Source organism: Barbus barbus (genome assembly GCF_936440315.1).
Source record: "Barbus barbus genome assembly, chromosome: 25".
Lineage (NCBI taxonomy): Eukaryota > Metazoa > Chordata > Actinopteri > Cypriniformes > Cyprinidae > Barbus > Barbus barbus.
Window position 1 is genome coordinate 16,588,804 of NC_136753.1, and position 23,796 is coordinate 16,612,599.

General features: G+C 38.1%; 1 protein-coding gene across 2 annotated transcripts in view; it reads left to right on the top strand.

The window, feature by feature from the left end:
* LOC306845372 (protein Shroom2-like) overlaps positions 1–23,796 on the top strand; it is a 42,564-nt gene that overhangs the window by 15,670 nt on the left and 3,098 nt on the right. Inside the window, exons 1-6 of one of the 2 annotated variants that reach the window (XM_079378134.1) lie at positions 8,091–8,191; positions 14,216–14,335; positions 14,528–17,081; positions 17,454–17,536; positions 21,423–22,007; positions 22,686–23,264. In XM_079378134.1, coding sequence (XP_079234260.1) covers positions 8,154–8,191; positions 14,216–14,335; positions 14,528–17,081; positions 17,454–17,536; positions 21,423–22,007; positions 22,686–23,264 — 3,959 coding nt within the window. In that variant the 5' untranslated portion in view covers positions 8,091–8,153. Of the gene's footprint in view, positions 1–8,090; positions 8,192–14,215; positions 14,336–14,527; positions 17,082–17,453; positions 17,537–21,422; positions 22,008–22,685; positions 23,265–23,796 lie in introns of those variants that run through there. The other variant, XM_079378133.1, reaches the window with a different exon arrangement.

Consider the following 23,796-nt stretch of genomic DNA (forward strand, 5'->3'; position numbering starts at 1 on the left):
AAACACCAATGAATAAATGTACGTCACAGGTGGGAAGTGAATGAGTTTAGCCACTGGGGATTGGTGTTGTTTGCATCACTAGCTTAGGGAGCCGTTGAATGCTTGGCAGTCCAGTTCTGCCAGATCACTGTTTTCCTGACAACTGACAAGCACACACTGTGAGATAGGAATAGAAAGCTAAAATAATACTGAATCAGTTTTATTTCTCATTTTGGCTATATACTGAAAGTATATGCTGGAGGTATTATATATAAAAAAAAAAAAAAAAAAAAAAAAAAAAATATATATATATATATATATATATATATATATATATATATATATATATATATATATATATATATATATATATATATATATATATATATATATTAGTGTATAAATATATATATTAGTGTATAAATATTTATGTATTCTTTTTCATACATTTTTTGATAATTGACCTAGCATCTTAAATTATTTGATTTTAAATGGATCAAAGTTTTATTATTTATTATTTAATAAAACTTCATTCTCAAGTATTAAATGAACAGCTTTCAATATGGTCTCAGACTTTGGTTCCCAACTAATAAAAACACTTTTTTTCCAATTTATTTTGTTCTGTTGATGGATATTCTTACCTATTTGACATGGAATTTGTATGTTCTCATGAAAAATTTAATTGTTAATCATTCCGTTTCTAAATATGGAACATGGTACAGTCTTTGGAAAGTGAAAGTGAAAGTTCATTCACGTTTGTAGACGGTGAACATCAGATGTTATTTTAGCTCCAGTAACATGGCATTTATTTTTATTTTTTTTAAATTGAAACCTCAAATAATGCATCTTCTGAACTCATCTACTCTTCCAGTTTCTACTGAAGTAGTCAAAAGCTAACATTAAAGTGAACAACCGCTATGTTTTCACGAACAACCCTCTCTGAAGTTTCTATCTGATGCAGTAGATTTGCATGCAGGCTGGTAGTGATGTTCTCAGTCAGTGGACACTGCGGGTACAGAACGCGTGTCGACTGTGATGCAAATGAAGTGATTTGGTCCTGATTCACGTGGTCTGATTGTTATCACCTTTTCTCACGACTTCTGCTCTTTTCCAATCCCATACACAAAGGTGAGGTTTTCTCACCTTGAAAGCAGTGTATGCATATGTTTACAGCAACAAATAAATGGGTGTTAAACAGTTTCAGGTTTGCTTTGATCTCGTCTATAGAAAAATGTGTATTATGATACACGTAGTATTTTTCTGTTAAACATGCATTACATTGGCTCATTGCTGTTGAAGAGGAGCAGGCTGCTCAGTCCACGTCTTTGTGTGCCAAACACTGTCCTCTTTGTCTCAGCTTGGCCTATCTGGGAACACAAAGTGCGTTTGGTCGCATTACAGCATAACTGCTAAACAAACAATTTCATCCAGAGAGAAAAACTGCCTGTGTTTATCTATTAGTCCGAGCCATTACTGCGGGTGATAGAAGGTGACTCGAATTCTATGTTAAGGTGACTTAAAAATCTATTGACGATTCACTGTAGTTGATATTTAATGCATGGGAGTTATGAATTTAAAGCTTGGTTTGAATCAAACTCCCCTCTTGTCATTCATCAATGGCATTTGGCTTTGGCATGTGCTTTTTTTACTGGATAAATGTTTATTGTAAATGCGAAATGAAATGAGGGCTGTGTAATGTGACTTTAAAACCTAGGACTGAGTCACGTTTTCGCATCTCCAACAGTGAAATGAATGTGCTCCGATTAGGCAATCAGGGATAAGTGGTTGACATTGTTGAACAAACACGTAACTACTCACAGCCCATTTAGTTGGATTAATGCATTCCAGTTGAGTAATAATTAAAGAATTCAGTAGTGTTTCGTGATATGACGTTTGGATGAGAACCTAAGCCCTCAAGTGGAAAAAATAGTTTATTATTTGTAACTGGGCATACATTTTCCTGTATTTTTCTGTGCCTATAGTGGATAAATTCATTGGGAAGTGAATCATAATTATCACACAGAGAGCAGAGATAACAAATCATTGCTGGACCTCAGTGGAAGGTGCGGTGTGCGTGGGCAGTCTGCAAACTCGTGTGTTTAACGAGAGGTGTGAATCTCATTCAAATGGCTTTGAATGGCTGTCATTTTGGATAGCCTGATCTTTTAAGCTCTTTCAAAGGTTTGGGGTCTAGGAACCAAATAAATAGGGTTATTTTGAACTTTTGAATTTATCAAAAAAAATCCTGAAAAAAAGCACCATTGGTTTCCACAAAAATGTCAGTTTTTGGGTACTAGACAAAATGCAGTAAAACACTGATTTTTGGAACTAGACAAGGCTTGATGTTTAACAGGTTTTGAGTTACAGACAGAACTCAGTTGATTTTGAATATTAGACAAAATGCATATTTGCTGACAGGATCCAGTGCCTGAGTTTGGATCTAATATTTCTGACGTGGAGACTCAATCTAATATTTTTGGCATCGTTGGCATAATCTAACAAACTGTAATAAGAAATGCATCTTGAGCATATTAGAATTATTATTGGTCATGTGACATCTTTGCCATCATAGGAATAAATTGCACTTTAAACTGTTATTTTAAGTTGTAATAATATTTCACAATATTACTGGTTTTATTGTGTTTTTGATCAAATAAATGCAGCTTTGGTGAGCATGAGACTTATTTCAAAAACTTAAAAAAAAAATCTCGTCATCCCCTAAACTTTTGAATGGTAATGTATATGAAGTTTATAATTGTTGTGTTTGGGCCAGTGAAAATCTTGGAGGGCAAGTACAAATCTGAACTACTGGGGTCTACTTATGAAAATACGTTTTAAATGAAAATACTATTTTGTGTTGCCAGCATTACAGTTTGAGTGAAACGTTTTCTTTCAATGTAAAACATCTAAAATAAATAATATTTGAATCCCAGATTCGCAAAGTGGTCTTAGGCTTTGGAAATCCACTGTAACATACATATTTACAGTTAATTATAACGTGCTGTTTCATCACTCCACCCTCATGTTGCTTTAAAAACCTGTTAAGGCGTGTCATTTTCATAATTCTTTATAACTGCAAGAGATATTTGTCAGATGTTTTGTCAGCCAGAGGCAGATCACTGGGTTGTGACCAAAACGACCCTGAGCCCAGCATACCATGTGCCTCAATCTGTGCATTATGATAGAACAGAGGATGATGTGTGGCTTTTAACAGTGTACTTTTTGAAAGAGATTTCATGTCTGAATAAGGCCCAAGCAAAATAAGTGTTTGACTGTGAAATGAGGAAATAGGAAGTTGTTGTGTATGTAGGCGGTGCCTGTTTTGCATATTCTGACTTCATTTGAAACTATGAGTTCATGGTATGAGCTGGAGAGAGATTGTTTAGTTTGGCATGACCAAGGCACTGGACAAATAGAGAACACAGCATTTATGGTGGAACAAGGCCATCTGTATGCCTGGATAGTACAGTGTTCAGTGTCATAAGTTTAAAAACCATATTAAGAAATTTGCTATAATTTAAATTAAATGTGACCTCGGTAGTTTTTTCTTATTAAAATATTTTATACATAGAAATGAAAATCTTTAAAGGGGATCACATGAGATTCAGACTCATACAGTGTTATTTTAGTATAATTTATGGAGTATTATACTATTTATTCATATTTTAAATGAGGTTTTATTTTCATTTTTATTTAATTTGGTTTAGTATTTTTGTTATTTGCATTTGTCACTTTTATGAGTTTTTGTTTTTTAATTAAGCTTTATTTTATTTTAGATTTTTAGTTTTATTAATTTTAGTATACTTCCACTTAAACTCGTTTTTATTTTAATGAGTTCCCAAGGCTGCATTTCTGAATTTGTTTAATATAATATTTGACTTTATTTTAGCTTTAGCTTTATTTAAATGAACAGAAATGATTCCTATCATTAGTTTTCGTTTTATTTAACAGTGCTGTCATATTAGTAGCCTAATAAAAGCTTTTTTTTTTTTTTTTTTTTTGAGTTCACGTGAGATCAAGTGACCAGCCCAGTGCTATTCACTTTTCACTGTTCACATGTATTAATGTAAACTTTTGCTTGCGTAATAAATGAATCATGGCTAACTGAATTTCTACAAAGCTATTGGTAACTGAAAACATTTTTTAATTGGTTTTGCATGATACAGCTTGACAGCAAATTACTGAGTTCACCTTTAATTAGGCATACTTTTGTGTTAATGTAACCACTTATTTACACAGTAAAATATTGAGTAATACTGATAAACTACATTAACTGGTTTTTACACATTCTGATTGTTTTACGATGATTGTTCACTATAGTAAAACAAGTGTTATATGTCGTACAGTGATTAATAAGATGATTATTAACATGATTACTAAACTCTTAGTTGAATGAAATGCATCTAATGACAGACTAAATATTGTCGCTCATGCATGATGCACAATTGAGTGTTTCTGTGAATGCCAATGTGCCCAGATGCCCCACTGAGTAGGTAATCTAACCACAGAGATATTGGGATTATGGTCAGTGTGATTAAAATGGGATTTGGAGTCTGTTGCTTGTGGATTAGATAACTCATCCACACTTTTACAGACTGTCTTGTCTGGTGCTACAATTGGAGCAATATGATTCTATAGTACTGTTATATAAAAAGAGTGGAAAATGTAATGCAAAATCTGTCTTCAATCAACAAACACTACATTTTCTAAATTATTTGGGCTTTTTAAAGTTTTATTTTGGTTTCAGAAATATTCAGCTTTCTCTATAAACCCACCATTTTTTTTCTTTCAAGAAATGAAGGCAATTCTATGAGAGTATGTACTGATGTTTTAAACAAAAGCAGCAAACTGGATTTAACCCAGACAGAGATGGATGCGGATGGTTCATGTTCACAAGAGAACAAATACACTTGAGTCTCTTGTTCGAGAAACCAATACCTCACAGGTTCTCGGTTGGCAGCTTCATTGAAAAGTACATGCCAAGCAGCAGTTTCATCTGGGATGAAACCTTTTGTGCTGAGTTAAAAAAAAAAAAAAAAGCCACATCTGGAACTGATGAATAATAAGAAGAGATTCAAAGGGGCAAAACTATAAATTATTAGAAAAGAGAGTATCAGAGATGGATAGTCTGTTAGAAGAGCCCTACATACCAATAACACAGATGTGCTACAAAAAGCATCAGATGAACTTAAAGGGTTACTCCACCCCAAAATACACATTTTGTCAGTAATTACTTACCCCCATGTCGTTCCAAACCCGTAAAAGCTTCGTTCGTCTTCGGAACACAATTTAAGATATTTTGGATGAAAACCGGGAGGCTTGTGACTGTCCCATTGACTGCCAAGTAAATAACACTGTCAAGGCACAGAAAAGTTAAAATAGTCCAGTGGTTCAATCTGAATTTTATGAAGCGATGAGAATACTTTTTGTACGCAAAGAAAATAAAAATAACGACATTTATTCTACAATTCAGCTTCTCTCTGTGTCAGCGTAATGCCATTTTGGAGAGCATCCAATGGATGCAAAGTGCATACACTGTTCTCTGTCATCAGTAACGCATGGATACATTAATGACAAAATTTACATTGAGGGGTGGAGTATCCCTTTAAGATAAGCTGATTGAATGCATAAAATGCATGCTTTTGTTCCTATATTTCACAATTCACAGTATTTCACAAGGTCGAGAACATGTAAATACTGATTATTTTGCTTAAGGAAAGAGTAAGTGACTCTCAAAAGTATTAATGAAAATAACATTAGTCACTAGTGGAAATGTCTGAAGTGACTTTTTTGTGCATGTTCCGCATGAATATTGTGGTTGTTGAATTTAGAAACAAACAGGGACTTCACACATACAGTCCTTGAAACGGATGAGAGGAGGCAGTCATGTGACAGAGGTGTGTCTGACTCTAGAGTGGCGTTCAGAGTTACTCAGTTGTGACTGATTCAAAGAAATCTTTTTGTGAGTTGCTATTGTTTTAGGAACATCTGCTAAGTGTCTCGTCTTGAAATGACCTTCAATTCTCCAGTGAAACTATCAAAGAGAATGTGTATTGTGTCTGTCTTTCAGATTTGGTCATTTGCATAAATGATCTTCTCACATGTGTAGTCTGTGAAGTTTGTTGATTGTTCATTTACTATTCTCAGAAACTTTGATTGGAAAAAGACCTCAGGAGAGCAAGTTTAATTCATCATAATTTATTGACAAAAACTATATATATATATACAGAAGCAGGACTGGCCTATATATATATATATATATATATATATATATATATATATATATAGGCCAGTCCTGCTTCTGTAGCCAGCTTCTCACATAGACAGGCTACTGCCACCTAGTGATGTAGAGCCATAACACATGATATGTGAATGATAGCACAAAAGGACTTCTATAACAAAATGTTCAGACAGTAGAATCACATTGTGGAAAAACACATTGTGGAAAAAACGGAACATTGGATAATACCTTTTGTCTTATATAGGGGGAATCAAAAACCTTCAGTGCCTATAATAAGGTATGATGTAAAGATTCAAAGATAAATCGAAGATTAGTTTTTAGCGAACATGTCCTTTCAAATAAATAAATAACTGAGAAGTGAATTTCTGAATGTGTGTACAATGCCATTTTTGTAGAGTTTTTTTTTTTCTTGAAAAATACTTTTATTCAGCAAAGACACGTATAAATGTATCAATCACGTATCAAAAGTGACAAACACATTTAAACGGTTAAAAAAAAATCTAAATAAATGCTGCCCTTTTATATATTAGTTATTTTATGTATTATATATTAGTTATTTTATGTATTATATAAATATTCTATTTAATATATTTGGCTGGTGAACAATGTTGTACTCTGGTATTGTAGATGGTAGAATAATCGAATAATCCTGTGGTGACCAAAGCTAAGAAAATTAGCTCTCTTCATTCCTTGAATTTTTGGGATAGTGTTGACATTTGTGTTACACTTCCTGAAAGTGTTCTGTTAAAGGAAGATAAGAACCCACATCCCTCTTGCAATAGACCGGCTGTCAGTAACTAATGGTTTTCCCAGGATGCAGCTGGAAAGGGTTTCTTTCTTCTGTTGGTTTAAATACAGACTTTGGTTGCAGAATTGTTCCAAAAGCCTGCTTAAAACAGGACATTAACATTTTTCCTCCCTCTTTTAGTAATTATGTACTTTATACAGCTGTAAAACTGCATCTAAATGACTAAATATTTCAGCTACAGGATGTAGTTTAAATGTTAAAGTGATGCATTGGGTAATAGGCCCTTCTAAGACAATTGCCATGCCAAAATTTATGGCAGCACTGTGTACCCTATGCTTCTGCCCAATAGTGTAAAATAGGTGTGTGGCTATAGTGACGAGCTGTGTCACTCTGAGCTTCAGAATCCAATTATAACTAGTAAATCCCTCCCATGGCATTAACTGAGAGAGGATGACTTGAACTTGATCACCGCAGAAGGGGTGAAGTCAAGTCATCTGCATATGATTTATAGAGGCGCTCAGTGGTCCAATAAAACTACTTTCTTGTTTTCTTAATTTCACACTGTAACTCTTGAATTAGCGCTACCTAAATGCCAAAGTGGTTTTTAATTTGCAATTTCACATGGTGCTAATCCTTGATCCACCCTTTTCTAAAATGATTTGTGGAACGGTCCATTGCCAAGGTGAGTTGACACCCATGGGTTACACACATTTCATTAGCATTAGAGGAAGAGCTGCTGTTTTCACAAGTACTGTTGGAGAAAATATAATTAAACACAGAGAACCACAGTAATGGGAGTTGCGCATCATGACTGAATCAAACCAGATGCTATAGTGGGCTCAGACTTTTTGGACAGGTGTTATTGAGGTATGTAAAGTCTTGAAATATGAAAATGTTGGCAAACTTTTCCAGTTTTGTAGTGTCTGGATTTCATGGCTTAGAAATACAATATTTTCCTATTTTGTTGCACTTCAGTCAAGAGAGAAACAAATACTTCAGAAACCTGATTGTTGTTTTTTTTTCAGTGCTTTGATTTGAAAGAAAAAGCCTTTTTTGGACATCAGGTCTTATATTAACAGCAGGTGGCTTGGCTTTACAGGAAGCAGCATCAAACAATCATTCGGACACGCTCCTACAGTGCTCTGGTGATGAGATCCCTCTGAAGCTGTGTTCCTTTTAGTTGCTATGACACCTGTTACATCAGCAGCCTGTGAAATTGAAAGGTACATGGAAAGGTGGTGCTGTGGGATTTGTCTGCCTGAAACTGGCTCATTCAGAGGGGGAAACCAGAAATGTTTTTAACACTATTAGTACACTATTAATGTTAGATTTGGTCCTAATCTCAACACAAAGTAGCTACAACTGTCTATTACAAATGTGTGGCATTGTAAAATTGCTTATTATGATTCACTTATTCATTGTAATTCTTTCTCAAACAATTCTGGGTTAGTTGATCTATTCATCAAATTCATAATCTCATAAGTATTCTTATTTGATAATTATTTCATAATTCATAAGTACTTAAATTAACATGGATGACACTTTTTCAGACCTTTTTAAGTCTGATTATTAAAGTGTAAGAATATCAGGGCTAATCAAAATATAAACTAGATTCAAAAATGTATTGTAAAAAAATATTATTTTTATTTACTTTTAATTTATTTAAATAAATACACAGCATTAATTTTATGTAAATTCTTAAGTGTTTATTAATTAATTGCACATGTACCAACAGGTAGTTCTCATCTCTTCTCAATTTGCAACACAGTTTTATGAACTAGCTGTGATATTTGTCTTTATGATGATCAGGTCTTTAATAAAGTCAAAATTAAGTTTTTTTTTTTCTTTTTTTTTTTTTTTTTTTTTATTTAATGCTCAAGAGGAGCACTTTTTTATTGCAAAGGAATTGGAACATACAAACTCTACATGTAACTATTACCAAATTAAATTGTGTAGTAATTACAGAAGAGTAATTAGATAAGAGATCAAAAGTAAGAGTAAAAAGAAGAAATGTAACTAATAGATTAAAAAAAAGAGAGTTTGTGATGTCCTTTGTGTGTTTTCTGAAAGAAACCGGGTGAAGTTCTCATGCATTCTTACAAAATTAGGTTGAACTGTGTATTTTCTTCTATGAATGTAATGCTGTTTATTTAATCTCAGTAATACATCAGATCACTGCAGGCTGTTCTCAGTCTAGGTGTGTGATCAGATGTTGATCTACGGGTCACATTAAGTTTTTGGGAATGTAAAACTTTGCACAGAATGGTTCAGTCTCCTGTGCTTACCGTTTCCAAGAAATTTTGGCACGGAGCAATGAATTTAGAGTCCTTTGGTCACCTAAGTCTGATTACTGTGTACTTTTCTTGCTGCTTACACTGTTAGCTAAGGTTAGACCAAGGGTATCCTTAACCACATCAACATGCAGGAAACCCGGAGTAAGCAAGCCATCGATTTATTTTAATTTTTTATATTTAATTGTTCAGATATAATAGTAACGCATAATATGTGTAAGTTTAAGAAATGCTTTATGCTGATATATATTAGTACTGTACACCCAAACAAAAGAGCCGCAGCTGTGAAACCAGCAGGGGACTAGACGGCTATTGGTTCTTTGGCTGGTATGACATGCAGCTCAGGAATGTGCCTGTCATTACAGGCACCTCACGGTTGGCCTCTCCTGGCCCTGTATTAGTGGTCTGATTGAGATGCGTTCTGAAGAAGGCCTTTGTGCAGACATTCCACGGCCAGATAAATAACTGACTCCAATGTGGCCAAAACTCTAGCGGTGTCCCCTTGTGTCCAATATTACATTGAACAAAGTGTGTTTTCCATTAGATGAATCAAAGTCATTGATCAGATAAGATCTTGTTGGACATATCTCCTTAAACACTTGTTCTTGTCTCCTTGAAAAACATCAGCTTAGAATGGATTTTCTCTCTAAAATAAGAGGTTTACAAATCTTTACAAATTTACAAATGTTTTTGCTTGCTTTACCTTTTTGAGGCAGTGAGAAAAATGCAATGTTTATGGGAGCGTTAATGCCTAGGAATGGCCTCCTGTCTGGAGTGCACGGATGAGAAGTCGTCTCACAATAGATCATTGTGAAAGATTTCGTAAAAGCCCGCCCATCAGGCATAGGCCAAAACAATTCTTCTGTAATCTTCTTGAACTGTCACCAGACCACTTGTTTTGATGCCAAGAAAAGTTTTAATCAAGCTCGAAACTTTGTAGGTCAAGCTCCAATCACAAGCTTCACTCTTTAGAGATCTGTTTTACAAAGCTAACAGGTTGATTATTTGAGATCTCTAGCCTTGTTTTAACCAGATGGCTTTTGTCAGACCTGGAGTGATCTACTGGTCACATGATCGGTTTTGGGGGTTGGGAGGGTTAGGGTTTGAGGTCAGCGGTAATGGTGACGTTTATTGCCATCAGTTAGTGGGGCGCCTCAATAGTAAAACTCTATTGTTGTGTAGTGCAGAGCCACTACTGAATATTCATTGTTGGATTGATCAGTTTATGGCAATAAATCTGTTTATATTTTGAAATAAATTCACTTTTCTTTTAAAAATGTAGTTCAATTATTATCTTTTTCTTTGGTTTCGCTCCACTTGACAAACCAGTGCACTTAAGATTCGGCAAAAATCAACCTGTTGCCATAGTAATACAAGAAACAGAGGGCCGCTACACAAGAGGGGCTCAGCAAGAACATTTGGCCCTCTCGACTGCTCATTAGCATACCATCCCTGACCCAATAGGGAGACAGAAGCTGCTAGATTGCTTCAAGGAGACTGGCTATGACAACAGCCCCCTACTCATTCCCTACCCCCTTCCTTCCCGGGGTAAAATCACCATAATCCCTGTATAGATCTGCCCTGACTGCAAGTCACACAGGCACTGGAAGTAGATATGAGAGTGTATGTGCTAAGGCTCGTATGATCAGATCTCTACATGTGGTTTGTCAAGGCTACCTTTTTCTGTAGTCTTTCATATGGAAGAATTGGATGGTTGAAAAGACTCACACTGCGGTCCGGGACCGGCCGTCTATGGAGGGCCCTTTGTCCTGGCCTGTCTTTGATGTGAATGTGGAATGCGCTGCCTGGGGAGTCCACTGGAGCAAACCCGGCTCTCAGTACCGTTTCATCCATCAAAGCGTCTCAGGTCTGCTCATTTAGGGACCAGTTTGGCAAACTTACTTGCTTGAGGGATTGTTTGGTGAGTTTAGAAGTTTACATTTTGCGGTCTTTTTTTACATCTGCCGTCTTTGTCTCACACCTGTTGTTGTTCCTTTGCTTTTATCTTGGCATCTGTTTAGTCTCGTCTTATTTTACTGTTTGTGAAATCTAAGCTTTGGTGCAGCTTGTCCCTCAGACGACTTAAACGTGTAGATGGTATGTTAAAACTTGACCTCATGAAACCTGTTGCCTTTATCTTGGCAAACCAAAAATAGCCTTTGATGGTTTTCAAACAAACACTGCATCAGATCCTAATCATATATTAGTAAACAATAGCATTTTCCCTTTCAAAAGCTTGCTGATCTTTCACGTAGGTGTCTTTTGAACACTTTTTTTTTCTTGTTGGTTCATCCTGTGAATTAAGATTTGGATGTTAACTCTTTACCCAAGCTGAATGATTTGCATCAGGCTTTGGATTGGTTGTTGTCTTTTCAGAAGCGATTTGTTTGTTTTTGAACACGCCTTTTTCAAAAACAGTGGGGGACTTTCCCCTCCGAACCCCCCTCCTTGGCCTCCATTCCGCCTGGGCGACAATGATTCGGACCACTGGCATATCTGCGCTAGACCAGCTGTAGCCCTGACAATACGTCTAATAAAGAGAATGTCATTAGCATCTGAATAGCCAGCGCCATGTGTGGCGAGCACATACACACTTGAAACTTTTACACAGGAAAAGAGAGCTGCATTGAGCAAAAGCAGAGGGTGTCTTTTGGGCCACTCTGTTTATAATTTGCAGTTTAATCTGTTCCGCCATCTTTTAAACCTGTGACAGGGATGTACATGGACATCTTGTTTTAGACAACATCAGCTTAGGTAGCCAAAGCTGGTTTAAGCAAATGTTTCGGGGTCAAGGATATTTGGGTTAGCATAGTAGTTTTTATTTTCGTAGTATTTCGAAGAATGTCTCTTACTGTTTACTGGTTAGAGGGTGACTGGCACTTGACCTCATGTTCTAATGGAGCAGCACTGCATGTCTTTGATTGACTGTTGTTTTAACCCCTCCGGTCTCATGGAGAGTTGCATAAGCTTGGGTTTTAGACTGTTTGAAATTCAAGGAGATGGATTTCTGTTCTTACAATCCTATCAGTAAACCAAACGACTGAGTTTCAGAAACGATAGGAATGTTTTGACTCTCAAAACTTAAAGGTCACAGGTCAGGTGTGGGTGGACTCTTTAGTTTGGGGAGATGATGGGCAACATGCTGAGGAATGTTACATGCTGAACACATTGATGTAAAAGAAGTGGCATGCAGCCCTCAAATGCATGCACAGATCCTGGAAAGAGGTTGTAATATTTAATGAATTACTTATCATCTTTTTCTCAGTTTTACTTTATTTTATTTTGTCATACATTGTCACATGGAATTGTAGTGTTAAATCCTAACCACTAGATGTCTCCCCATGTCCACTATTCACACTATATGATTGTTTGTAAGTTGCAGATCTTTTTTTTTTTTTTTTTTTAGATTTTGTCCTTTTTTAAACCCTCTCAGTGCTGGTGCTGGCATTTGTTGAATGGCCTTATAGCTAAAGTTTTTGCATGCATGTGCTTCTCAACTCTGCATAAGCATTGAAAACACAGGTTTCATTTATGTGGACTGTCTGTTTTTTTACAGTGTATTTTTCATACAGTATAACGTTTTAAGTATAAAATTTTGTGGTTGTTTTGTCTGAATTTATGTTTTTTATGCAAGGCTATATTTGTGTTCTTGCGTATAATGCTTGACTAATTACAGACAGTGTTGTGGCCCATGCTAGTATGTCTGTATTTTCCCATCACAGAGATGGCTTTCCATGTCTCCATTTGGAATTCAGCACTAGAGTCCCTGTCAAACTTTACTGAACTCAGAGATTCCGACTATATGTGTCCCTCCCCCTTTTAACCCCCTTCAGGAAGATGAAAATGGTGGATATTGTAGCACAGAAAATGCCATCAGAGAGCGACGTGCATATGGCCCGGAGCTTTCTCACGAAGATTTTACGAAGTTCCATGAGGTATGGTATCAGTGTATCCACAAGAAACCCCACTTCCTTTCCTGTACCACCCATTCTAGCCATAATGATCTACAATCATATTCCCTCCATGGCCTTGTGATATCATCCATCAGAAGTTCAAATTTCCATCCAATAGTTTTCCACCTTGCATATGCTCCACATTCCTTATTCAGGGTTCCCATGATCATGAATGTCCTGGAAATATTAGGGAATTTATAATTGTTTTAAAATTTCCAGGCCTTATTTTTCAAATCCAAAATGAATGGCAAAAATAATAGAAATTTCTCTAAAATATTATTATCATTTTTTTAATTACTCTTTAAGTGCAATCTCGAAAATTATTTTTAAAAATTATTTTCCAGTTTGGAAATTTATTGGAAGCTGTGGGAACCCTGTTCATTAGTTCTTGCAGTATTGTTTTAAGTATGGATTTTGTGAGCATCGGTTCCAAATTTAGTTGTTTTTGTTAGTCTAAGATTTTGCAAAAATTTGGCAGTGCATATAGAAAAAATCTATGCACTGACTGAATTATTGATAATGTCATATGGACAATGTATTCAAGAGGCTCTGTTTAGTTGTGGTAGTTTCAGTAACAATTATATATTTATGTCTGTTTCACTTCATGCATCTCAGAAAGAACCGATTTAAAGGGTATGTTGCTGTGGTATGAGTGTTGAGAGGACATGTGGTTTATGGATATTTAATGGTGTTTGTAGGTATTTGTTAGGCTTTGTGGTTGACAGCTGAAAAATCTTGTGTTGATTGTGAATGACTGCAACATCGGCATGCTCACAGGCTACTTCTCTGACTCTTGCCATGATCATTACACTACTTCCATAATCATCTATCATGTTTTGACACTACTGTCCTTCTGAATAGTTGTAGTTCTGCTTGGTAATCTGTGTTTGCCATTCGTTTTGCAGCTGTTCACAAAGCAACATTTTATTGCCTTGTTTTCTAATCTTTCCTCCTGCTCTACTTCTTTCTCTATCCTTCTCTCTTTCCCTTTTGCTGCCCACAGGAGAAATGAACCCATGAGCAGACCTCACTCCTGGCATGCCACCAAGTTCAACGAAACCCACTCAGAAGCCAAAAACCAGTCCACACCCTCACCAGTCTGGCAAACAAGATATGATGCAAGGTAATTGGAGAGACAGAAAAGAATTTGTTTCTGTTTATATTGCTTCTTTCAGTTAAGATTTCAGAATGAAGACCTCTATTTTTCTTTTACGAATATACATCGAATGGCAGAAACTTTTGATATGGCTTACTACAGTTGCATTTTCAAGTATATACAGCCTAAACACTCTATACATGTGTTTGTTTTTCATAGTTCATTCTCTTCTGAACTCTCAACTGGCTGGGAGCAAACAAATCTACGGAGAGTATCCGACCAGTTCAGCTCTTTGGGGAGTATGGACAGCCTAGAGCATAGCTCGCATCCCTATCCACCTGGTCGTCTTTCCCCAAGCAAGTCCAACAATAACAGCATTGAACATTTGGGCAGTGGTAAGCGAGACTCTGCTTACAGCTCCTTTTCTACAAGCTCAGGAACCCCAGATTACACACTGTCCAAAAGTAACGCTGCATCCACTGAGAACATGTTGTACAAAATTAATCAGTGGGACTCAAGTGGCAGGCACAGCAATGGCAGACATAGCCAAAGCCTAAGCGAAGGGGTACGACAAGATGAGAGGCTTGGATACTTGCAGCATCTCTCAAGTTCAGGTAGCCATGAGATCCCAAAAGCCGAAGAACAACCAGGCACTCGGCATTCAAGCTCCGGAAGAGTTAGTATCGGACCTGTCTGGCATATTCCAGATATGAAGAAAAACATGGTATCCTCCACCCCACCTCCTGCTCCACCGACACGCAGTGATAGTTTTGCTGCTACCAAGGTTCATGAGAAGGGGCTGATCACAAGCACCTCTGAGGGTCTTGTTGTTCACGCCCAGTTAAAGCCTCAGGTAAAAGCATTGCAAAAGGCAGGAGAAACCCATGAAAGCACACAAAGGTCTCACCAAGTCAACGAGACTGCTCTTGAGGGTCGACGCGATTATAACCTGCCATCCAAAAATGATTCCTCAAATCCCTACATTTCATCCGATGCCCATCATCAGTATCCACCCCATATGTCATCAGACAAGACTTACTCCCTATCAACGACAGACGTCAGAGATAGACACCAATCCTATACCCATGTTCCATACCATCCACGGCAGTACAGCGACGAGGGCACTTTCCACGCTCAAACTAGGAAAATACCAGCACTGAAACCTCCATTCAGTGGCTACTTCAGCAGTATGCAGGAGCTGCCAACAAACAACCACATGCAAATCAATAGCCAGAATCAAACAAGAAGGCCAGCTGCATCAATGTCCAGTCATGTTGGAGTTACCTCTCATCATATCGCTCAGGGAATGACCCAAGCTTCTTTAGTGAGAGTTGATGACTCTAAAGCTTCTTCGGTCTCAGAAATGTCACACAGTGGACGGGACAGGATGTCCATAGGTTCTCAAGGAGGAGCAAAAGACCGCTATTTCCCACCCCAATCACAGCAACATGATCCAGAGCATAAAGACAACAATGCCTCCTTCAAACAAAGTGACAACCACCATCGCGTTTTCTCTGCACCAAGTAATCCCTTGAATGTACCTGATTTAACAAAATCTTCTGAATTGAGGGAGAGCCAAAAGCAACACCAAGTGTCTAGCTCAGAAGAGCATTCTGGTAGTTATCCCTCAAGTAAGCAACCTGAGCACAGGAGAAGTGCTGGTCATCTCCATCTTAAAGAGTACTCACAACAACCCTTTCCAACTAAAAGCGAGTCAAAGATTTGTCCCCAGAAAACACCTATGATGTATTCTCTGGCCCAAGAGCACAATGACGTGGAGGACTGTCAAGATGAGATCAACAGCAGAAGTGCACAACAGGAAGCCCTTGACGGTCAGAGTGGCAAACAGGCACGACGAAGTGACCGATTTGCCACCACCTTGCGCAATGAGATCCAGATGAGGAGGGCCCAGCTTCAAAAGAGTCGAAGTGCAGCCACTTTAGAAAGTCCAGTTGAAGCTGTAGAAGAGCCTGTAGTCTGGAAGACCACTGGGACTTCTTCTTCCTCCTCGGATGGCTGCTTTTCCAGCTCTTATAAAGACCATCTGAAAGAAGCCCAAGCCAGAGTCCTCCAGGCTACATCCTTTAGGAGGAAAGACCTAGAGCCAGTCTTGTTTGAGCATCCAGGTACTGAGGGTCCCCCTTGGAAAGACACACCTCCGCTTCCAGGTGTCTCCGAGGTCCCACCTACCAAACCCACCTCAGGGAGTAATCAGGTGCTTCGCATTGGTAGCCGCAAGCGGTTTTCTGCAGAAAAGAAAGTTCAGTCTTTTTCTGAGCCAGATAAAATTCATGAAGTAGGAGCTAACGAGCGCTCCAGTGTGCCTGATAATGCTGCACCCTTAGAAAATCAGCACAGATTATTTGAGGCAGTGGGGAAACCAGCTTTCCCTAAGCCTATGCCAAAGCAAAACCTGCAGATATCTGAAGACACCAGACTGTCCAAGTCTGGAGGCATGCACTATTCTGCAAAGAGTGACACAGCAGGGCGGAGTAACAGTGAAAGCTCAACCCCCACTGAACACAACCTTAATGAAGGTCAGGATGGCCCTCACTCAGTGAACCAACAAGCCATGCTAGAACAACAGCGACTTGGCACCTTTGCGGAGTATGAGGCCAAATGGAACATCCAAAGGAAAATGGCCGAACCAAGGGTATCTGGACGATACCACTCCGCTGATAACATCCTTGATACAGGAAATGAGAGACGGAGTAAGCCCACCTGTGTGCATGAAAGATCTAGATCCTCCCCTTCTGCTGACTTCTATGGACAGGTTGGTTATTTCATATTTAATGAAGTCTCTCAGTTTTCTGTGATTTAATTCAATCTTTTCAAATTGTGTAAACTGTTTTCTAAATATGTACTGTCAGAGTTTGTTTTTATTTAGGAAGCATCATAAATCAAAAGTGACTTGAGTCTCACATATAGCCCCAGTGAATAACAATATAAAAGACTGAATTTAGTCAAACATTAAACTAAGTCACACCCTCAGACCAGGAAAGTTGCAAGTAAGATCACACAATCATGTCAACCGACAACGACAATAATTACAAAAGACAATAGTCTTAAAATAGCCAAAGTTAACAGCAGTTGAGGTATATTAATACCTGAATGAGAAGTTGTATGTGTATTATATTCCTCCCAGAAACTTCCAGTTCAAGAAAAGAAGTCAGCTGACTATTCCAAGCCGGAGAAAAATCTCTGCAAACAGGATAAGAATAGCACAAGGTGAGTGCTGTTTTGTTATTTTTCCATTGCCTTGCAAGTTGTGTTAAAGAGTAAAAAGATAATGCATAATTTGAATGTGCTTATTAAACATCACTTTTAACATGTATCATTTTTATCATGATACGTCTGGTCTTGTTTGAAACTAAGCCAAACAACTCTTCCCTTTGTAATGGAAATTATACCAATGCCAACAGTCCTCGCTGAGACTGTGTCAGTGTGTCGGTGAAACTATTTCTGTGCTAATGGCTCTGATCTTGACCTTGTTGCATACAGAAATCCACAGTCGGGCCATCAGTCAGCCCCCTTTGGGTCAAAGACAAACAGTAGACTCTTTATGGTTCTTGCAGCTTTGGGATTTAGCCCAGCTGTGACAGCACTGCTATCCTCACTGACTGGGCTTTGTTACAACGAGATGGGTTTGAGGTGTAGGCATGTGAGTATGACATAGGAAGTGTCCAATAAGTCCATTCATAATAAAGGCAAAGAGTAAAATAGCAGCCTAAATTTAATTTTTGCTCTTCCTACTTCTTTAAAGGGCTTTTTAAAGATATTTTGCCTCATTTCAGTATTTTAAAGTTGTGAAACTTTGCAAAGATGAGATTTAATTCAAGTTTTACTCTACATAATTGTGTAATCTACTAGGTATTCCATTTTATCTTGTAAGAAGCATGAATGGTAGCCCCGTACTCTGCTAAGGAGAAACTGCAATGCTTAATCCAATTCATAATGACGAACATTCTGAATTTTAAAACCATCTAGATGAAGAATAGAAGGCTTGTATGTATATTGTGTGCTTGAATAATGTATGTAACGGCATAGAAAGGAAGTGGCATTAACTGTGTGAAGCTACAGTTTTTAAGCTTACAGCCTGATAGTGTGGTTTGCGGTGCATGAAATTACTTCCAGTTACCTTAGCAAGTTTTGAAATCACGTCTTTTCATGTCTAGCCTGTGAAACATGTTAAATTGATTCTCACTTACTTTATCACTTTTCCCACTATAATCTAGAAAACACAGAATGAAAGAAACTGTCCTTTGAAGATACAGTTTAAGGATAAGGGATAGTTGGCTGGATGTTATTCCTTTTACATGCAAACTTTTTAGGTGGGGCTCCAGTAGTGTGATTCAGGTCAAATTGGATATGTACTCTTTGAGCTGCTAATTAAAGTTTCAGTTTACATTGCCATTAATTTGACTCTTTCTAAAGCAACCATATCATTTTCTAATGTCACTTCCAGTTGTGTGTGTGTGTGTACAAATTTGTACCCAAAAGGGAGGTAAACCTGACAAAATCTCCAAAAACCTCCCTTTGGGGACGTCCTCATTTGTAAAACGGGTTTAAAAATAAAGTAAACAAATTTTTTTTGAAGTTGTAAAAATGCAGAAAGTCTCCTGTGAGGGCTAAGTTTGGGTGTAGGGTAGGTGGGTTGGTGCAGGGCAATAGCACATACAGTTTGTACAGTATAAAAACCATTACGCCTATGGGATGTCCCCATTTAGATAGCTAAGTAAACGTGTGTGTGTGTGTGTGTGTGTGTGTGTGTGTGTGTGTGTGTGTGTGTGTGTAACAGATGACCTACCTGACCCATCTTAATATTAAACCTTCATTTATTTATACAACCAGAACTTTTCAGGCATGTCATCCTTTGGCTTCTCTGGGTCATTCTCTTAGAATCCTATGTGTAGACGTAAGGAGTGGCAAACTTGAATAAGCATGTTACCGCCAAACATCCATCATCCAAAGCCTTGTAAATTGCCCCCTATGAAAGGTTTTGTCTTGATTCTTGCTTGTAATTAAGGTGCTGTGGAGAGCAAACTATGAATTATACCATAGACCTGCATCTTCATTTCATAGCGGTACGAGTTTTCTTAGAAATCGTTGTTTAAATGTAAAAGTTGTCCTGTCTGCCACCCAATCATTTTACTTGCGTGCAAACACGCACCACTCAATTATTAAAATCTAGCTGAAGGTCCTAGCTGAAAGGATTCATGTCAGTAAGTGATACTGACAGAGACTTCTAATGTTAGAAAACTCTTTTGCAACTGTTGACTTTTATAAGTACAGCTAGTGTGGACTAAATCCAGTTGGAAACATTTCAATTGAGCTACAAGCATTTTAGCCCCACCCAGATTGAGATTACATATGTTCAGGGCTTCAGGAAGCACCTGTCGCTGAGATGAGAACTCCCAATCATCAGAGGTGAGCACTGTTTCTCATACAGTCAAGTTTCATATTTAATGCAAGGATTGCTATTTAGTTGTTTTATAGAAGCTTTATATGGACAGCAGCTTGAGTACATGGATTATGGACTTTTCCGTTTGCAGTCTTTCTGATGAAGTTTGAGTCATCCTGAGTCTGTAAAATTAATTTCAAGAGCTGTTTTTTTATTTATCAGGTAATTATACTTTTCTTGGCTACTCTCCATTTTTTTACTTAATATGTGAATGCAGGTCAGTGTTTGCATGTAAAATACTTAGTAAACAATGAAACAGTTGCTTATCCACGTGGAGCGATGTTTGGTATGTCTCCCCATTAGACATTTCTAGTACTGGTAGATGTTTTGTCATATGAACTTTATCAAACAAGGGAAGTAAGCAAGAGACTGATGTTTGAATATAGGTGGGGTGTTGTGGACAAAAGCTTACATAGTATTACAGCAGAGACGTTCTGCATGCCAGATCATGTTGAGATCAAATGCATGTGTTAGACACTATAGTATCAGAAAGAACCTGCATCCTACTTGAATGTTACCCATGCATGCATGCAATACTAAAGGCATCTGCAATGAAAGCATGTTTCAGATAACATTGAGAATGACATCTTAAAGTTCATACTTTATATTTCTTCATTTGCATATTTCTACATATTTCCTTCATTCTTTTTTCTGAACTTTGCCTTTTGTCTTCCTTTTGTACACTACCCTTCAACCGTTTTAGGTCTGCAATATTTTTTTACTTTTCACGATTAATATTTTAAATCAGCAAGGATGCATTAGCTACATTTATCAAAAGTGAGAGACTTTTACATTGTTAAAAAATAAATAAAGCCTATGGGAGCATAGGACACTTCAAAACGTTTTAAAAAATCTTACAGACCACAAACTATTCAACTGTAGTATAACCACTAACCATTCAACAAATATTCACTACTTATTTGCTTTTCTTTACTCTTCTTTAATCACTTTATTTCTCTTTCTTTGGAGCACAGCCACTGGTTCTATACACCCAGCAGGTAATTCAGTATACCATGTCTTTCTGTGAAACTTGGTAGATTTTTTTTAAATTGGTATAATTCCTTTGCACATATTGACTGTGGGAGGTATCACCAAAATTATTATAAATTGTACAGTAGAATCTGTATCAGCTGACACATCTCTAATAAATATATACCATCCCATCCCTGATGGACGTCTGTAAGGTGGCTTGCTAAGACTGTAAATAAATACATTTATATTTAATATCTTACTTTTCTTTCCCAAGCTATTTTATATAAAATATTCAAACAAGAGCCGCCTTATCCCTCTCTGCCCACCATAAACAAGAAAGAGAGTAAAAACATAAACGAAAACAATCAAGATTAAGAAGGGAAAAGTGTTCTCTTTGCCAGTTGCTGCAGGGGAAAGATCATTCATTCTCCACAGCATGACAGGCTTGTGGGAACAGAAATATGCTGGGTATGACAGCCAGCCTGGGAGTTACCATGGAGAGATGGTGAAATGTGGGAGAAATGTCTGCCTGCCTATCGATTTACGCTGAACACAGTGAGGCTTTGTGTGCCAAAAAGGACAAATACATTCAGAGTCTGGGCCTTTGATAAATCTTCTTTGGTTGCGTGCATTGGTGGATTGAGAATTTTACTTCAAAGCATTTCTCCTTTGTTTTCTTAGGTTAAATGAGAAAGGATACAGTGAACTCGTATGCAAGGAGAAACCAGAAGCACCTCCTTTGGGTTTGACTGAAGACCTGGAGAAAAGGGATTTAGATCCTCCATCCAGTCATCATAAAACTGCACAGCATTTCTCTGACCATAGCACTCGCATTGAACCATCAGCCCTCTCCAAAAACAAGAGCTCTGTTCTCTTGCCCCATCTGAAGAAGTACAAATGCCCTGAGGGCACACCACCTCCTCTTAGCAAATTTCAGGAGGTCCAGCCTGGATCACGAGGAGGAGACTTGGCCTCACTTTCTCCTGTCAACAATCAAAGCTCCGCCCCTATTTCAGTCCCTGTTCCCTGGGAAGGTTCAAAGCAGCACAGCAAAGGGCCAACCAGGGAGGAGGAGCTACAACAAGAGCTTGTGCCTCCTCCCTTTCCTCCTCCTCCCCCTCCAGCTGTCCTGCCCACCCAACAAACCGCTGGCCCGACCCAGCCCACCATGGAGGGGCAGCGTTCGCCCTCGCCCCAGTTTGCTCCCCAGAGGCTGACTGACAAGCCCCCTGTCTCCGTCTCCATACAGGATGACGCTCCTGGAAGGTAAGACTTTGTGTGTTTAGAGTTAAATTCCGCCGTTCAGGAATTCTTTCAGGTCTGTGCTGGAATTCAGGGAGATTTCCACTGGCAAACCACAGCTGGGCTTCTCTCAACTGCAATCTTAAAACCATCACTGGAAACTCTCCCTACAGCCCAGTAATTTAATGACAGTGCTTCTCTGACTCTCTTTATTGTATTCATGCACATACAAGGGGCTTATTCATATGTGTCCTTACTGCAGATTGCCCATGTGTGCTGCAGTTCTTCAGATCAGTCATAAGAGGGATACCCCCCAGGCTCGACTAAAGACTGTTGAAGTATACCATTTCTGATGCCTTGTTTTTGCTGGAATATGGGAACTTTTTAGTAGTCTTACAGCCTAGAGAAGCCCAAGGTTTTGAACTGGACATTTGAGTTATAGTGACATTGTTGTATGATTCTTAACTCTATGCATGGATTTGGTCACAGGAACTGACATTTCTTGTTTTCCTGTATGCAAAGTCTGCTAGCCTGAAGTAAAAGATTACATTTCATGTTTTTCTACGCAGATTATACCCATGAAAATAGTTTTTCCCTGTCCTTGTTTTTTTATGCGTTTGCCTAGTTACCTAGTTTTTATTATGTTGCATTTCTTTCATTCACCATTAACATGTTTCTGTTTTCATTATTGTTGTTTACCAGGATGGATAGGGTTAAAGATGAGAACATGTCCGTGAAGAAAGTTCCCATTAAGATTGTCCACTCCGAGAGTGACACCGAAAAAGAAAGTCGTCAATATCTCGACCTGCCCATCGAGACCCCTGTCAGCTCTCAAGGACTTGGAGTAACTCATCTTCAGAGTTTGGGAAACCCGGATCAGTCATACTCTCTGTTCTGTACTTACACCAGGCAAAAGGACCAGGTGCCTGATCCAAGAGAAACAGATATGGGCCCTCTGAAAGACCAGGGTCCGCAAACCAACGTGAACCCAGTATCTTATGCGTTACATGGCCTGCAGATGGCCCATTCATCGGATCAAAGCAGCAACGGAGTGTCTCCACATCCCTCGCAGTCAGAAGATGATGAAAAAAGAAAGGAGCTTGCTAGAGACATAATGGACAAGGACAAGTCCCTAGTGGACATTTTAGACCAGAGTAAGATTAAGACCACCATGGATCTGATGGAGGGGATTTTCCCTCAAGGAGAGCAGCTACTGGAAGAGGCCCAACAGCGCAAAAAAGCTGCACCTAAACAGCTCTCTCCTCGCAACTCTGTGGAGAAGTCAGTATTTCTGTATTCCTATTTCCTCAGTTTGAAAAAAAAAATTTATTTATTTTATTTATTCTAGGAATTTACCCTTAAAGGGATAGTTCACCCAAAAATAAAAATTCTGTCATTAATTACTCACCCTCATGTCGTTCCAAACCTGTAAGACCTTCGTTCATCTTCAGAACACAAATTAAGATATTTTGTCGTGGGGCAGCTGACATAGAACAGCATACGTTGTTTACGTATATGATACTCTCCAAAATGGTGCCAGGGTGGCGAGGAGGAGACGAATTATTGAATAAAGTCGTTATTTTTGTTTTCTTTGCGCACAAAAAGTATTCTCATAAAATTACGGTTGAACCACTGATGTCACATGGCTGGACCTTAATCATGGTAGGATCCTTGCTGTCTATGGGAGGGTCAGAGAGCTCTCGGAATTCATCAAAAATGTTAATTTGTGTTCGAAGATGAACGGAGGTCTTATGGTTTTGGAACAACATTGGAACGAGTAATGACAGAATTTTCATTTTTGGATGAACTATCC